The 18,058-nt window shown below is 56.4% G+C and overlaps 1 protein-coding gene across 2 annotated transcripts in view; it reads right to left on the bottom strand.

The window, feature by feature from the left end:
- SHC2 (SHC adaptor protein 2) overlaps positions 1-18,058 on the bottom strand; it is a 33,531-nt gene that overhangs the window by 5,427 nt on the left and 10,046 nt on the right. Inside the window, exons 2-12 of one of the 2 annotated variants that reach the window (XM_027585928.1) lie at positions 14,503-14,573; positions 12,704-12,764; positions 12,402-12,521; positions 11,148-11,201; positions 10,956-11,007; positions 10,740-10,866; positions 9,243-9,405; positions 8,535-8,592; positions 5,408-5,551; positions 3,320-3,630; positions 993-1,126 (exon numbers count right to left, since the gene is read on the bottom strand). In XM_027585928.1, the coding sequence (XP_027441729.1) occupies positions 998-1,126; positions 3,320-3,630; positions 5,408-5,551; positions 8,535-8,592; positions 9,243-9,405; positions 10,740-10,866; positions 10,956-11,007; positions 11,148-11,201; positions 12,402-12,521; positions 12,704-12,764; positions 14,503-14,573 (1,290 nt within the window). In that variant the 3' untranslated portion in view covers positions 993-997. Of the gene's footprint in view, positions 1-992; positions 1,127-3,319; positions 3,631-5,407; positions 5,552-8,528; positions 8,593-9,242; positions 9,406-10,739; positions 10,867-10,955; positions 11,008-11,147; positions 11,202-12,401; positions 12,522-12,703; positions 12,765-14,502; positions 14,574-18,058 lie in introns of both variants that reach the window. The other variant, XM_027585927.1, reaches the window with a different exon arrangement.

The following is an 18,058-nucleotide window of genomic DNA, read 5'->3' on the forward strand; positions in this document are numbered from 1 at the left end:
AGCTGAACCCCCAGCTCCTGGCTTCCCAAATCCCAGGTCCTATCTCTCCCTCCTCCCCAAGTCAGTGCAGCCCAGCTCAGCCACACCTTCTCCCACCTAAACCACCCCCCACCGCCCCCAGAAGCCCCAGTCTCTCACCACAAAGGTCCTGGAATCTCCCAGACCTGCCTGTCCCTCCCCAGCTCAAAACCCTCCCACGGCCCCCCAGCACCAAAAGCAAAAGGCCAAGGGTTTACCTTTCCATCTCCCCCACCTCTCCCTGAACGCCCACCAGACAGACCCAGGCCACCCTAGTCCTCCCTCTGGTGTAGAGCCACCTCCTCCCAGAGATGTTTTATCACCAGTTAAACCCAGAGTTACCATGACAACTCAGCAATTCCACTCCTAGGTATAGACCCAGGAGCCACGAAAACACATCCACACAAAAACCTGGACATGCATGTTCTGAGTGGCATTATTAGTAATAGCCAAAAAGTGGAAACACCCAAATATCCATCGACAGTGAATAGGTAAACATGTGTCCATCCACGCACTGGAGCGTCACTGGGCCACAAACAGGAGCGAGGAGCCCACACACGCTGCCCCGGGGACAGACCCTGAGCCCACGACGCTCCGAGAGGGAACCAGACACAGAAGGTCACATGGGCTGTGAGTCCACATGTGTGATACGTCCAGAACAGACTCATCCACGGGATGGGAAGGGGGCTCGTGGGGGCCGGGGGCTGGGGCGGGGCGACGAGGAGTGATGACTAATGGAGAATGGAGATGGGGAGGGGAGGGGGTGATGGGGGCGGGGCGCCTTTTGGGGCGATGGAATGTTCTGGAATTAGGTAGAGAATAATTGCACATCTCTAAACACACTAAAAACCACTGAGTTGCACCTTTTAAATGGGTGAATTGTGTGGTTTGTGAATTCTTTCTTAATTTTTAAAATGAGAAAAAAACTGGGTGAATGGGTAAATGCTGCAAGCCCGTGGGGGTGGACTACACACCTGGCTCAGGGCTCACGTTTGACCACACCGCGCAGATGCAGCTCGCTTTCGGCAGCCACGATGGGCTGCCCGTTCTGCAGGTGGTAGTCGATCAGATGGCTGATGCTCTCAAAGAGCACATCCTTGGTCCGCACCTGCAGGGCCAGAGGCCTCAGTATCAGCACCACCGGGAGCTTGCTGGAGAGTCCTGCTGAATGGGAATCTGCATTCTCAGGAGCCCTCCCTGTGAGTCTGATGCACGCTCAAGTCTGAGAACTGCTGGCTCAGAAGCTTCCATGGAATCAGACTCAGAATTCCAGAGTTAGCAAGGACATGGGCTCCAAAACCACAGGATTCTGGGGCCATCCCTCCTACAGCAGGTGGAACGGTGGCCCCGAAAAAGATGTGTCTGTGTCACAACCCTGGAACATGCAGATGGGACCTTATTTGGAAAAAGTGTCTTTGCAGATGTGATTAAGTGAAGGGTCTTGAGATGAGCTCATTCTGGTGGCCCCAAAGCCAATGACTGGTGTCCTTATGAGAGCAGAAAAGTTGGACACAGAAAGCAGGCAAGGCAGGGACCAGAGGGATGTGTCAACTAGCCAGGGACACCAAGGGCTGTGGCACCTCCAGGACCTGGGGGAGCCTGGACAGGATCTTCCCTCGGAGCCTCAGCAGGAGCCCGCCCCATGACACCTGCATCTCAGACCTGCAGCCTCCGGAGCCAGGGAAGAAGACTCTTCCCTGTTTAACCCAATCCGTTAGTGGCCATTTGGTAGGGCAGGCCCAGAAAATCTTGGGAACACCTAATGGAAAGCAATCTGCTGCCTCTTAGAATGAGAAAATCTGAGCATCACCACATGCACCACGGAAGGTAACCCTCTGGCCCCACTGTCAAGTATTTCATGGGCAAAGCAGGCTCAACGGACACAGGCTTAGAAGGCACATTCCCGGGCCCCATGGCAAAACTGTCTATTTCTTTGGAACTGGGGTTGGGACCCGGGAGCCTGCCCTTTAACCAAGTATTTGAGGAAGTTCTGAAGTTTCTGGAGCTTTAGGAGTTGCTGATCCTATCAGGTAGATCCACTTAGCAGAGAGGGAATGGGGCCCAGGAGGTTCTGATATTACACGGGAGGCCAGAGGCTGCAGCGGTGAGCCAGACACAAGGTGAACTGAGAACAAGACCCCGGAGCTTCGGCCCCATCATGGGAGTGTGACCCATACGGACAGACAGAGAGGGGATGGCGCTCCCCGGGGCGGTTCTGAGGCTTGGGCTGGATGCAGTAAAAGCACCTGATAAGACTCTAACACCCCTAAGCTCCTTCCCCAGGGAAATAACCTGTAAACCCCAAGACCCTTGGACGCTGCAAAATGCTTCATGAACCCCAGAGCTCCTTGTAAATTTAAAAATGCTCTGTAAACCCCAAAATGCTTTAGGAACTGTAGAATACCAAAGTTCAAACGGACTCAAAGCAATGTTAAGATGCATCACTGTTTCATGTTCCACAAGGAAAGGGGAAAACCTCCCAGCAAAATAATCAGGGCAGCTCAAAGACCGAGTTAAAAAACAAGCAGGCTTCAAAGGTGTCAAAGTGAGAGAAAAGTATGCATTCAGTAACTTGTAGACCCTAGAACTCCTTGTAAATTGAACCATGCTTTGTGAGCCTTGAAATACACTAGAAAAGAAAAACATCGTATTTATCACTCAAAGACATCATTATTTGTAAGATACACAATGCTGATGGAACGTGGGAGAAAAGTGCATCAAATATAGTGCTTTGTAAACCCGGAAAGGCCTTGAAATTGGAAAAGGTTTTGTAACCCCCAAAATGCTGTATGGACTTCGGAACTTCTTTACAGATCCTAAAATTCTTGTTAAAGTGGAAAATGCTTTGTAATTCTAAATTACCTCGTCAACGGGAACAGAATCTGTAAACGTAAAGGGCTTTGTAATCCGGAAAATACTTGATTAAGCCTAAAGTCCGCTGCGGTGGGCGCCAGGGACCCTGTCCTCCTCCGGACGCTCCCCTACCCGCCCCCGCCTGCGGACCCTCCCCGCCCCCGCCCCGCCCCCGCCCCACTCCGGCCCCGCCTCCAGCCTGCGGACCCTCCCCACTCCGGCCCCGCCTCCAGCCTGCGGATCCTCCCCGCCTCCGCCCCCGCCCTACTCCTCCCCCGCCTCCAGCCGCGGACCCGCCCCGCCCCGGCCCCGCCCCCAGCCTGCGGACCTTCCCCCGCCCCGGCCCCGCCCCCAGCCTGCGAACCTTCCCCCGCCCCGGCCCGCCTACGAACCCGCCCCCGCCCCGCCCAACTCCGGCCCCGCCTCCAGCCCCTGTGCCCCACCTTACCACGCCCTCGGGGTCCACGAGCAGCAGGTGCTTGGGCTGCCCCGCGTGCATGCCCGTGAGGACGTACTGCCCAGGGTTGGTGACGCTGTCGCGCACCAGGAAGTCCCCGTCGGCTCGAAGCAGCTTCTCCGCCGCCCTTCGGCTCATCTGGCCGTGGTACCAGGGCTCCTGCCGCAGCTGCTCCTCCGTGGGGGCGATGGGGGCCCGGCGGGTCGGGGGGCTGGGCCACTGGTCTTCCAAGGGAAGGGGCGCTGCCGCCGTGCCCGTCCCCACAGAGCACTCGTGCAGCTTGAGAGCATCCTCGAAGGGTCCTGCAGGCGAGGACGAAGTGCAGGAGGCGGGGGCGGACAGCTGCCCCCTGCTGGCAAGGGAGGGGTCTGGGCTGGGAAGGGAAGGGTCCGGGTGGTCGCCCTACCCTGGGGAACTGAGCGCCTAGGGTGCATCAGACCTTGCACTGAGCCCACCGTACGTCAGCGGCTGTGTGCTGAGTGTGCACTGTGTGTGTGTGTGCTCATGTGCTCGCTGCGTGCTGCCTTCACCGTCTGTTGGGTTCTAGGAGTTATGCAGGATGTTCTCTTGGATTTTTATGTATATGCCCATAATGTATATGCAAATAAAGTGCTTCTTTCTCTCCAATGTGTACACATCCTTCTTTTTCTTGTCTTGTCACTTTGGCTTCGGTCCCAATGCGTATGCCTCCTGGCTCATTGATTGTCTGATCACACTGGCCAGCCCCTCATACAACACTGCATCTCCGTTGCAGGCATGCCTGTCTCCTGCACACTCTCCCAGACAAGCTGCTAGCGGTCTGCAGAGCACCAGTGCGACAGTGGACAGGCCGCTCGTCCTCTCTGAGCCTGTCTCCTCCTTGCAAAATTGGACGTGGGGCAGCACAGATCAGAACCCCAGCCCTGACCCCGACCCTGCATAGCTAGGTTCTGTGCCCCCACGCGCCTTCCCCTTTCTATCTCTCAGAAATCCCTCCTGCCTGACTCCTTCAGGGGTCCAGGTGTAGCTGACCCAGCCTCCAGCTAGCAGGACCTGCGACCAGGCCTGGCCAGTCAACATCTTCATCTCACACCCCCCCCCCCCACTGACCCAGGCCGGACAAATCAGACGCAGACCCAGAATTTTCAATGGATGGCTTGCTGGGGTTGCTGGGCCATCTGGTCACCCCAAGGGGACAGCTGGCCTCAGAAGCTCACACACTGGGGCACCTCCTTTCCCATCTGAGGATTGTTGTGAGGAGCCAGCAGGGGCCACGCTTTTAGCCCACTGACTGGTGCACAGTGGGTGCTCAATGGACATTAGCTCGTGTCATATCAGATGGTGGGAGAGGGGGCTTGGCAGACTTTGTGAAGGAAGAAATTTCCAGCTGGCTTGGTTTGTTTTGGGGGATCTCCCACTAGGGAGGTGTCCTGAGGAAGGGAAATGACCCTGCCTGGGCCAGCATGGAGCCAAGAGCCCCATGGTGCTGGTGGAAGAGTGTGGTGTTGGTGTTGTGGCAGGTAAGGAGGGTGTTTGGACACAAGCCTCCTCCATTAGACTGAGTCCTCCCGCAGGCCGGAGTGTCCCAGAGGGAAGGAAGGACAGGGCTCCCCCATCAGTGGTTCACTCTATCAACATGTGGTTAGGCCTGCCTCATTAGACTAGGGTCCCCCCAAAGGAGCAGTCCCCCCAAGGGTGCCTCCCCTAACAGGCCAGGATTCCCAGTGCAAGGGGTCTGGGCCCACTTCCTCAAACTACAGAGGAGGGAGATAAAATTCCCTCACCAGACTGGGAGACCCAGAGGGAAGGAGCTAAGCCTCCCCCAAGAGACTGAGGAGTCTCAGAGAGAAGAGGGGCCTGAGCCTCCCCCCATACCAGCCACTCGTTCAAGGCCTCCCCTCAGACTAGGGACCCCTGTAGAGAGGAAACTGGGTTACCCCAAGAAACTGAAGAGTCCCAGGGAGGGGGCCCCCCAGAGCTTCCCCTATCAGATAAGGGAGTCCCCCCACCCCACCCTCACCAACTTGCAAAGTCCCAAGGGGAAGAAGGCTGGGCCACCCCATCAGACCATGGGCTGCTAGGGGGCCTGCCCCCACATACGCATGTCAAACAGATCCTTCTTGGGACTGTCCTCTGGCTGCAGGGCCTCTGGGGCTTCCAGACCCTGTGTGTTGACGTACAGGTGGTCCTCATAGTCGCCAGGGCCCCTGGCATCGGCCTGCATGTAACCGTCCCCTGGTGGGCCTGGGGAGCGCAGCAGGGGTGGGGGGGTCAGCTGGGGGAGCCCAGGAGAGGGGAGCAGGAAGGACCCCACCGGGAGCCCCACCCACACCTGCCGCCCTCCAGGAAGCGGTAGGCCTGCTTGCGCAGCACCGTCTGGAGTGACAGACCCCGTAAATGTTCATCCAGGGGCTGTGGGGCACTAGAAGGCCACCCCCCGGGGAGGGGCCACTGCCACCAGGCAGGACGGTGGCGGAAAGCCCCACGCTTATGTTAAATGCCCACGTCCAAAAAATAATCACGATGAGACTGGTCTCCCTGTAATTCTGTTATCCACATGACACATGGGTCACTTGATTCTGTTCCTGTTCTATTTTAGGGTTTCCTTTCTTTCCTTCTTAATTGTGAGTGTGTGCAGCATTGCCATGGTTCAAAAGTCACAGAGACAGCAAAAGTTACCCTCAGAGGAATCTTTCACTTGGGTCCGCTCGGATTCTGCTGGATCCTGACCAGTCCTCTGGCATCGCCCGAGGTGTCCTACCAGGTGCCAGGGATTTGCTGGGCTGAGAGGTGAGAAATGGCATCTAGGGGATGTTAATTTCCATTTCTCGTATTTTGAGCAAGGCTGAGCTTCTCTTCCCAGGTTCAGAAAGCATTCGTGTATACTTTTCTCAGAACTGTCTATTCATTTCTAAACATCACCGTTTTTAATCCTTGGCAGAGAAATAATGATTTCAATACACTGCATGGCCACATCCAGCCCGAGGGCCCTACAGTTTATATTACATCCATGTTATGCCAGCTACATCTTTACCCTTGTGGACGTGTGAACTCACATACCAGCTCCACCTGCCCTCTGTGGACACGAGCAAGTCTGCTAACCTCTCTGCGCCCCAGTCTCTTCCTCGGTGAAGTGGGGAGATAGGAGTAGCTCCTTTACAAGTGGGGCTGAGGATTAAAAACTTAGAACAGTATATGGCAAAAGTTAGGATTCAGGGACGCCTGGGTGGCTCAGCCGTTAAGCGTCTGCCTTCGGCTCAGGTCATGATCCCGGGGTCCTGGGATCAAGCCCCACATCAGGCTCCCTGCTCAGTGGGAAGCCTGCTCCTCCCTCTTCCACTCCCCCTGCTTGTGTTCCCTCTCTCAAATAAAAAATAAATAAATAAATAAATAAATAAATAAATAAATAAAATCTTTATAAAAAGAATATTATGATTCAATATGAGTGCTGACAATGTGCCAGCCCTGGGTGGCTGATGTGGGCAGAGGGGTCTGAGCCCAGGCTTCCTGGTCTGCCTGGAGGGAGGCACCAATTCTCCCAGCCTCTCATAGCCAGGGCCAGGGAAGAGGGAAGAAGCCCGGGTTGTAGGAATCCAGACTGAGAGAGAATTCCGGGACATCGGAGCTGGGGCATGAACGTACTGGTAGGAGTTCTTGGCTAGAGAACAGGGAAAGGCATAACAAGAAGCACTAGCAGCTTGTGCAGAGGATCGGGGCTGGGAGATGCTGGGGAGCCCTGGGAGTCCGGGGTGACAGGGGGCAGGCAGCCCAGGTACCAGGGCCGGATCTTAGCTGGGCACCTGCTGGGTGCCCAATGACAAAAGTGGTCTTTCAGCACCACGCTGGGAGTCACGAAAATGCCCAGATTATTTGGGAAGATCTAAGAAAAACAAAAACAAAACCCAAACCCAGCACAGATGTTAGGGAGGCCGTGGGGGAACAGGCAGCTGCCGTGGGGCTGGTGGGCGGACAGCCTCGAAGCCTCTGGTAGCTCGACTAACAGGCTCTGCTCCTGGCTGTCCTCCAGCCCGGACTCCACAGGGCAGACACAGGGCTGAAAGACCCTCCGTGCCTGGCAAGAGGGGCCGCAGGGGTGAGAAACTGCGGGGCCTGGGCGAGAGCTTGCAGGCCTCAGAAGGACCTCATGGGGAGCAAGGAGCAGCGTGCCCCGGGCGCCCGGGGGCCTCAGTCGTTAAGCGACTGCCTCCCGCTCAGGTCATGATCCCGGAGTCCCGGGACCGAGTCCCGCATGGGGCTCCCGGCTTGGCGGGGAGCCTGCTTCTCCCTCTGCCCCTCTCCCCTCTCATGCTGTTTCTCTCTCTCTCTCTCTCTCTCTCTCTCAAATAAATAAATAAAATCTTTAAAAAAAAATAAAGAAAAAAAAAAGGAGCAGCATGCCTTGAGGGCCATCATCTTTTTGCTTCTCCCCAAGTCTGAAAGGAGACACAAATGTGCCACAGTGGGTGAGCTCCCAGACAGGGAGCGGGGCGCAGGAATCTAATTATGTGTAATGGGATAAGATGCTCATGGGCTGAAAACGCAATCATTTTGTTAAAACAAAAGCCCATGGTATCTTGATGGGAGGGCAACTGCGTGATTTCATCACAATAGAACAAGCAGCCTCTCTCCTGGGGACAGACTCTACTGAGACCCCTGAACCCACCTCATGCTGATGTCATAGCAAACACCTGGAGGTCTATCCACATGCCTATGAGTCAAGTAGAAGCAGAATAGAAAAGACCCTTCACAGGGTGGAGGAGTCCACTGTGGGGACAGGGGGAGGACATCTGCGTGGATGGACGCGGAAAGAACTCCAGGATGGGTGGCTACGTGGAGAAAGCGAGGTGCACCTGTGCACAGCACAGCACCATCTGTAGGGCTGCGGAAGATGGTGCACGCATTTGAATTGGCTTGAATATACATAGAAAATTCTGGGAAAATAATGGAAACTAGTAACTACCAACAGTTGGTGGCCTGACTGGGGAGGTGGATAGGCAGATGTGGGCGGGGGGCCCAGCAACTTCGCACTGAATGCTTTTTTATGCTCTGGCATTTTGAACCATGTAAATGCAGTATCTCTCCCCAAAATGCAATGAAACTAGTCTGTGCGGAATAAAAAGAAACGGATGTCGGCAGCCCTCCTAAGAGCTCGGGGAGTGAGCGTAGTCTCACAGGAGAAAGTGAGAGGAGAGACAGTGTGGGGAGGGGCTGGGGCACCTACCGGTACCTGAGGGGCCCAGGTCCCACGGCAGGCTGTGCGCGTCCCTTCGAGCAGGAGACAGCCCCTGAAAAAGAGAGTGAGGGGGCCTCCGGCCATGTGCAAGGCCCCCTACCCAGCCCAGCACCCAGGCCCCCCCAGCGCCCCACCCTCCTGCATGGTTGGAGACAATGGGAAGCTCTAAAGCTCTAAAAGCTAAAAAAGCTCTTCCACCCTTCCCCCAGCCCCTGGCTCTGAAACGGCCCTCCCCATCCCTCCACCCACCTCTGCTGCAGCCTCAGCTGCCCTCTCGGTTCCAGAAGGCGGTCTGCACCTTCCTGCCACCTGCCACATGCCGTTCCCTCCACCTGGATGCCCCTCCCTGTGCCACTCTCCCAAGCAACTCCTATTCACCCGTCAGGGCCCGGCCCAAACACTGCTTCCTCATGAAAGTCCTCCTGACCACAGAGTGAGTCTCCCCATCGTATATTCCCATTACCGCCCCTGGACTCCCATTTCACGGCCCTGATGAAACTGCTGATACAAGGGTCTACTCAGTGTCTGAGTCTGGAGGAGGGCCAGACGCTCTGTGCGTCGGAGGAAGGGGGGAAGGAAGCACAGGCCCTCCACTGAGATCAAGGAGAAGCAGAAGGAAACCCTAAGGTAAGGCCCAAGGAGTCAGCGCCTGGGGACAACCCTGCCCCCCCGCCCCCACCCATGAGGTCCACAGAGGCTGACCTGGCCGAGGGCTCCGAGGGCCCCGAGGGCACAGGGCTGAGTTAGGGTGAGCCTGGAGTCCACCAGCCCACCCAGGGGCGGCTCCTTCCCTGGGATGCTGTTGTAGTAATTGTGTTCCGTTTCCTCCTCGTCCCCCCAGGCCGACTGCTCTGGCCTGGTCAGCCTGGGGACAGACAGCAAGCAGGAGCACAGGCAGGAGCCCCAGGACTCAGGGGCAGGGAGAACGGGGGACACCCAAGAGGGTGCCAAGGCCTTGTGGCTTGAGCTTCGCCCAGTGGGTGGGACGAGCCAGGCCTCGGGGACTCAGACCCTGCCTCCTCTCAGGCTGAGGGTAGGGGGACCTGGGTGCTCTTTCCTCCTCCACAAAACAGGATCTCGCGCACTTTCCAGCACTTCTGCTGAACGACAGCAGGTCCTCGCTCCCTTCCACCCATCTCTGGCCCTGCCAGGGAGACCCCGAGAGAGAACACTACCCCCAGCTTGCACCCAGAGCCGCGGGGCTAGGATGGAAGTGCCCTCAGCATTGCAACGTCCTTGCCCTCTAGCCCTGCAATGGCACCTGTGGGTCCTGAGAGCAAAACAGGGGAAGCTGCTGGCACCAGAGGGCCCCCCGCACAGCCCCTGCGAGGCAGAGGCGGCTGCAGATGCCCCACCACGGGAGGCAAACACGGGTGTGCGTGTGTGACAGAGGTGTGAACCTGTGGGGAAGGAGGCCCAGGCACGCAGGTGAGGGGCAGTGCGGTGGAGACTCACGCGGCTGTCTGCTCCTGCATACTCTGCCTCTTCCTTATCACGCGCATATTTGAATTTCTAACACATTCATTTACTCATTATTTAGTCTAGCTAAATAATGCTAGTGTATTAAGTGTATTATTGTATTAGTGTATTATTCTACCTAGTGTATTAAGTAGCTGAGAGCAGGGCTCCGCAAATCTGGCCAGTTGCCCATATGCGTGCAGCCCAGGAGCTAAGAATGGTTTCTTCTCTTTTAAGCCACAGAACTTTTAAATGATTCAGAGAATATCCAAAGAACAATATTTGATGACATGTGAAAGTCACATGAAATTCAAAACTTAGTGTCTATAAATACAGATTTCCTGGCCCGGGGCCCGTTGATCCTTTTAAGCATCCCCCCACGGCAGCTTTTGCCGCAACGGCTGAGACAGGTGGTCTGGCCACAAAGCCAAAAACACTGACCGGCCCTTTGCAGAAGTGTGGGCCACCCCCGCCCAGCCTGGGGGTGACAGCAGCTGTGGACTGGCTCCCCGATTCCTCGCCTCGGCCAGGGCAGAGCAGGGTGTGTTCATCCCGGGTTTACAGACGAGGGAATGGGGACCTGGCGGCTGAGCCACAGGCCCACAGGGGCGCACAGAGGAAAGACGGGACAAAGCGGAGACCTGCACCCAGCACGGAGGAGGTGAGCTGGGGACTGTGCATCTGGCCTCGGTCAGGTGACACGCTGTCTCCGGGAAGACGGGGACGAGGCGGGCCTGGTACCTTTCTGGGGGCACAACCACCCTGGGGGGGCTGTGCAGGTACTGTTTGAAGCGCAGCTCGAAGGCTTGGCCCACGGTGCTGATGATGCTCTGGGCGAGGCCCTCACAGCACTCCAGGATGTGGCAGGCTGCAGAGGTTGTTTGTCACGCGGCATTAGCATGGCCTGTGCTGGCCCACCAGCCACAGGGCCCCCGCCCACCCCCGCCAGGACCCCACCTCTCTGGTTGATGGGATCCTTGGCTACATAGGCCACATAATCCGTCATGTCCTGGGAAGAGAGAGGACAGGGGCAGGGGGAGAGGTCAGCTGGCCCCGCCCGGGCCAGCCTGGCCAGGATGCCAGCCTCCAGCACTACGGTGCAGGGGCAGGCAGAGGGGACCAGAAGTCCACCCCCGGCCCTGGCCTTACCGTGTCGCCACCTGACGCGAAGGAGATGGACTGCATGTGGTGGTTGGCAATGATCTGGCCGGAGAGAGACACACGCGGTCACGGGAGCGGTCACGGGGGCTGCCTCCCCCACACGCGGCTGGGGCTGGTCACTGGGCCAGGGCCACGGGGAGGGGACGCGGGATGCAGCTGGATGGGGAGCCCCCCAGGGCAGGATGCAGAGGCCACACCCACCTTCACACGTGCACATGAACATCCCAGATATCCACATGTACAGACACGCACAGTTACACACAGAGACGCAGACACGCTCCTCTCCACAGATGCTCACACACGGACCAGAGCCACACACTCAGACACGCTCCAGCCCTCTTCACACCCTGACAGGCCCACTCACACAGACACCTAGGTGTGGCTCACTCATCTGCACACCCAGTGCAGCCCTGCAGGCCGGGAGAGACACAGGCGGGACCCCCCCGAGCCTCCAGTCCCCACACCGGCACCATGTGCTCACTTGCACACTCATTCGCACGCTCACTTATGCATGCGTCCCCGTATTTGCATGCTGTCTTGTGTGCACATTTGCACACTTGTTTCCATGTTCATTTCTGTGCTCATTTGCCACCATCCATTCCTGTCCTGAGTGCTCACGTTCCTCTCCTCCTCCCCAGGCTCTCCACAGATGCCCTGGCTTGGGCTCCCTCCCTCCTTGTGCCCCCACAGCCGCAGGTCACGGCACTTCCCGGGGTCACAGTGCTCTCTGGACAAATCCTAGAGCTGTGACTTGTCCAGCTCTGTCCCCCCACAGGGGGACCTCTGCCTGGGATGTCCTCTGCTCACCTCCTCCCTAGTGTCACCACCTCCAGGAAGCCCTCCATGACGCCCCTGCTAGGTCACAGTGCCTACAACATCCCTCGCCTGGCCCCATGGTCCTTTTTGGAATTTGTAATTATTCCCTTATTTAGCTGGTTTGTTTCCACCAGAAGATTCCAAGCCAGGGCCCTCCCCCTGGGCACTGCTGACACTGGGTCTGGGTCACTCTCTGCAGGGGCGTCATGGGCACTGTGGGGGTTTGGCCGCGTCCCTGGCCCCAGCGCCTCATGCGGACTGTGGCTGCCACAAGGCAGCTCAGCTCCTGGCTCGGGGGGCGGGTCTCAGCACATCTCCAGGTAAACGTGTCCACACACAGCCCTGCACCCACCATCCCTCCAGCTCCACCCGCAAGTCCCTGGACCTGCCCTGCGTGGGGCTGGGGGTGCAGGCGGTGGCACTCACCTGGCGTGTGGCGGGCACAGAGAGGTTGAGACCATCGGTGGAGATGCTCACAGCGATACTCATGCCCGCAAAGCGCAGGTTGCTCTTGCCCAGGATGGAGGCCAGCGCTTTGTTGGGGGCCTGGGGATGGGGACGGGGCAGAGGGCAGTGCCGGGCCTGCAGGCTGGGGAGCCTGGGCACTGGGGAAGGCAGGGCTGCAGAGGGGCTCTGGCTGGGGCAGGGTCCAAGGATGGCCATGGCAGCCCCCGCTGCTCCAACCACGCCCACCAGCACCACTCAGGGACCACAAGCCCCTCACCCACCTTCTTCTTCCAGGAGCCCCGGACACCAGGCACTGCCTCATGAAGCCGGTTGATGGCTTCCCTGTGTGGGGGGAGGGGGAGGGGCTTAGTGGGCTTGGAGGTGGGGTGTGGGGAGGAGGCAGGAGCTCAGAGAGTGTGGGGCTCACAGGAGGGACAGAAGCTAGGGTGCCTGGAAAGAGGCGGAAGGAACAGAGCCATGGACCAGGGGCTACCAGCCCCCAGCCCATTTGTACCTGCAGACACCCCCACACACCCCGCCCTTGGCTCTCGTCCTCTGGCACCTCCTTCTCAGTGACCAACGCATCCCTGGGCCACAGCCCAACTTAAAACCACAGGGGTCGGATTCAGGGGGACCAGCATAGCTCCTGAGCCCAGACCCCAAGTTCCATGTGGCCACAGGCCAGTCAAGATCCCCATCTGTGGCATGAGAGAGTGACCTTTGCTCTGGGCTCCCCCAGACAGTACGGAACAGACCACTGTGAAACTGCTAATCCCCCAGGGGAGGACCAGAACTTCACAGGACCCTAAAGATCAGACCACACCAGACCCCCAAAAATGCTGGTGCCACGAGAAGAAACTAGACCCTCACATCCAGCCGGCGGGAAGGTAAAACGGTGCTGCCACCTGGAAACGGTCCAGTAGCCCTTCAAACAGCGAGACGTGGGGTCACCGCACAGCCCAGCACCCCCTTCCCACATCCGGGTAACACGCCCAGGAGAAATGAAAACACACATCCACCCAAGACCTGTTCATAGCAGCACACATCATGATAGTCACCAACAGGTGGAAGCCACCCAGGGGTCCACTGACCGGTGAACAGATGCACACAGCGTGTCCCCCACGCACGGGAGCGTCCCGCGGCCGAGAACAGGAGCGAGGCACCCACGCGCGCGGCCCCGGGGACGGACCCCGAGCCCACGACGCTCAGGGAGGGAACCAGACACAGAAGGCCACACGGGGTGTGAGCCCACGTGGGTGACACGTCCGGAACGGGCTGATCCGCGGACGGGAAGGGGGCTCGTGGGGGCGAGGACTGGGGAGGATGGGGGGTGACAGATGGGGTCAGGGTTTCCTTTTGGGCTGCTGGAATGTTCTGGAATTAGGGAGGGAGTGGTTGCACAGCACTGTGAGGAAACCAAAACACATCGAACTGTGCACTTCAAGTGGGTGAATTGTTTGATGTGTGAATTACATCTCAGTAGTGTTTCTGTGTCTACGGTGAAGGGACTAACTCAGTTTTCACATGCAAAAAGATGTCGATCCTTTCTGTCTCAGCCCTGGTTGTAGCCATGACTCTTCATGACTCTGTTCCTGGCAGCTCAGAGCATCATGAGATCAATGTGCTTTCTCTGCACCAAAAAAAGCACGGACAACAGAAATGCCATCCCCGCCCTGGACAGGCTCCCAGCCCCTTCCAGCCCTGACCTGAGTCCTAACCGGGAACCAGCCAGCACCCGCGCGTCCCACGACCTGCTGAGGCGTCTCCCAGCACCCCTGTAGGACCCACACACTGGGAGGGACCAGGTGTCATCTCTACCTGACAGAGGGAATCCAGGGTCTGGGGAGCAGGGGCACCTGGAGGGCAGGACAGAGCTGGGACTCAGACACCACGTGCCCCACCCCAAGGCCCTTCTAAGTCCATGCCACACTGTTCCCCAAGGCAGGAGGGAATGTCACTGCGCCTGCCATCCTGGGTTCCCAGGGCAAACTGTCTGAGCCGCCTCTCTGAAGCCTCACATCAGCCCTCCCCCAGCTGCTCCGAACCCCCAGCCCCACAGCAGCCAGTCTCAAAGGCTCACCTGGTCACCTGGGTGCGGGTGTTAAAATCCAGGGAGCGCATGGAGCGGAGGACTTCAATGCAGCCCATGTACTAAGGGAAGAGAGAACGAGCGGTTAGCAGGCAGGTCCCAAGCCCCAGCCCAGAAAAGCCTGGGTCAGGGGACAGGTGAACCCAAGCCCTTCTTCCAGCAAGTACTTCACTCTCATCTCTTGCCCCCACTGGGCTGGAGCCCTGTCCCCTGTGCTCGACCACGTCCAGCCTTGCTGCCTCGGGGCCTTTGCACCTGCTGTCTCCTTGCTGCTCCCGTTCCCCATCGACTTGCAGACTGGTTCCTTCCTTATCTTGAGGCTCAGCATCACCTCCTCAGAGCCGCCTTCCCTGACACTAAGCAAGCTGTTTCCTGGAAGCTGGTTGATCCCTCCAGGCTCAGTCATGCTGTCGGTTTAACCATCTGCTGTTTGTTCTCGCTTTCTGTTCCACTAGAGCAGGAGCCCAGGATGGTGACCAGGATGGGGTCCTGACCAGGATGGGGATGCTCTTGCTCACTACTGCAGCCCCAAAGCCCAGCACAGGGCCTGCACATAGATGGGGAGGAAACCACCTGGCCCATGAAACCCAGCGCACTCTCTGACCCTTTCCAGGAAAAGTGCGCCAACTCCTGCCTGGGCCGCCTTCACCACAGAAAGGGGCTTCAGAGTCTCCAAGAGACAATGCTGAGGGACAGCAGAGGTAGAAACAGCTGGCAGAGCTCCCAGACTGCTCCAACCTCTGCCAAGGGAGCGGGAGCAGGGGCCAGCCCTGGGCCAGAAGCCTCGTTCCAGCTGGTGCCTGGGTGCTGGGGTGTCTGGCACTGACAGCACACGCGGCAGCACCTCTCCTATGCACACCTGCAATATGCGTGTGCAACGTCCAGGACAGGTAAACCCACAGAGACAGAAAGGTGGTTGGGAGGTGCCAGCAACTGGGGGAGGAGCAGGGATGGCGGCTAATGGGGACGGGTTTTTCTGGGACAAGGGAATGTTCTGGAACTAGAGAGTGGTGATGCTTGCACGACTTTGTGAATGTACTAAATACCATTAAATTGTATGTAGACTTTAAAATGGGTAATGGTTGGAGCACCTGGCCCGCTCAGGCAGTGGAACATGCCATTCTTAATCTCGGGGTTATGAGCTCAAGCCCCATGTTGGGCCTAGACCTTACTTAAATAAATAATAAAATATAATAAAATAAATAATAAAATAAAATAAAATAAAATAAAATAAAATAAAATAAAATAAAATAAATAAAATAAAATAATAAAATAAAATAGATCAAATATAGAATAGAATAGAAAATAAATAAAATGGCTAATGGTTAACTATTGTAAATGTTACCTCAATTTTTAAAAAACCTAAACAAACACACACTTTGACCTTGAAACTCCACTTTTAGGACTTTACCCCACAGATACATCAGCCCCGGGGCTGCCAGTGTGTGCAAAGCCGCCATGTGGGGTGGCCCATGTCCCGCCCTCTCCACAGGGCTCAGAACCCGCAGGACTAGAAGGGGAACAGGTGGGCAGGTGTTTGCTGCCCCCAAACAGCCCCAGTGGGTCAGCACCCACCCACTCCCTTTTCCCCCAAGCTCCCCCTCATGCTAGCCCCAGGGGCTGGTTCCCTATACCTGGCCCTCCTCTGTGAGTCCTGCCCCTCAGGTACACCTTTTGCACACACCCTCCCTTCCTGCAGGGACTCGTAGCACTGAACAAATTAGCAAGAAATTAGAGACACCCTAAAATACAACGCATCCAGTTTTGTGAGATTCAATACATGACCCCAGTTCAATTGGAATTGCCATTAAACAATGAATATTTTCTTTTTTTTTTTTTAGATTTTATTTATTTATTTGACAGAGAGAAACACAGTGAGAGAGGGAACACAAGCAGGGGGAGTGGGAGAGGGAGAAGCAGTCTTTCCACAGAGCAGGGAGCCTGATGCGGGACCCTGGGATCATGACCTGAGCCGAAGGCAGACGCTTAATGACTGAGCCACCCAGGCGCCCCATGAATATTTTCTCAGTATAAGTATGTCCCAAATAGTGCATGGGGCATACTTATACCAAAAATTATTGGTGTTCATTGGAACTTTTCATTTAACTGGGTGCCCTGTCTTCTTGCTAAATATAAGCAATTCATGGTTCTTGGAATCGAAGAGTATGCATTTGTAAAAAAGACAAGAATTTTTTAATGTATTTATATGAGATTATCTCCAAGGTCCATCATTAAGTAGCAAAAACAAGGTGTAGAACAGAGGTCTTGGTGAGTCACCATTCATGTGGACAAGGGGTCAAGGAGGAACACGTGCACACATGCATGTATATACAGTGTGTGTATGTATTTGCATGAGCATAGATGAATAATTCTAGCAGGTTACAGTGGGTACTTCTGGGAGAGAAACGATATGCTGTTGACAGACTGTAAACATGGCTGCAAGTCATTCCTCCCCCTATCCAAGCCCTTGGGTTGGCCATGGGACTTTGTTTGGGCCAATGGGATGTCAACCAAGGTGACACAGTCAAGGTCTAAAGGGCACTTGTGCCTGGAGCTTGTCCCCCCCCCCCGGTCTCAGGTCCTGCAATCTTGCCAGGCCAGCCTGCTCCATTAGGACAGACACGTGGCCCATCCCCATCATCCCAGCTGACACTGGCCAATCGCCATGTGAATGAAGAGACCGTTCAGCCCCAGCTGACCCACAGAACCACAAGAAATAAATGTTTGTTGTCCTGCACTAGATTGTGGAATGATTTGTTACATGGTGAGCACTAACTGAGATAGTGACCAGAGCAAGAGTGGGAGCAAGCCAAGCAAAGACCCAGGCAAAGGGAATGCCAAGTACAAGACCCAGAAGTGAGAGCAAGCATGGAGAGCCACGGACTCACTCCAGTGTAGCTAGAGCAGAGAATCAAGGAGCAAAGAAAGATGACAGGACATAAGCAAGGAGGTCGCAGGGCCCTAGGGCTGTGATGAGGGGCTGGGTTAGGCTGGGGAGCCAGGGGAGACTTTTAAGTAGGGGAGTGAGCAGATCTGTCTCACCTTCTCTTGGGCGGATGACGGATGGATAGATGGATAGATAGATGGATGGTTGGATGGCTGGATGGATGGGTGATGGATGGGTGGGTGGATGGGTAATGGATGGATGATGGACAGATAGATGGATGGATAGATAGATGATGGACGGATGGGTAGATGGATGGATAGATGGAGGGGTGATGGATGGATGAAGGATGGATGGATATATGATGGATGAATAGAGAGATGACAGATGGTCAGAAGGATGGACCGTGGATGGATGGAGAGATGGATGGGCGGACAAATGGATGATGGATGGATGAATGGTGGAGGAATGGATGGATGATGAATGGACAGATAAACAGGTGATGGATGGACAGAGGGATGAATGGGTGGACAGATGGTGGATGAGTGGACAAATGGATGATGGATGGACAGATAGACGGATGGGCATGGCCTATATGCCAGGCATGTGTTAGACGTGTGGGACCTCAAAGGGAATGTGCTGTGGTCCCTGCTCCCAGGAGTG

This window comes from Zalophus californianus, chromosome 1 (genome assembly GCF_009762305.2).
Source record: "Zalophus californianus isolate mZalCal1 chromosome 1, mZalCal1.pri.v2, whole genome shotgun sequence".
NCBI lineage: Eukaryota > Metazoa > Chordata > Mammalia > Carnivora > Otariidae > Zalophus > Zalophus californianus.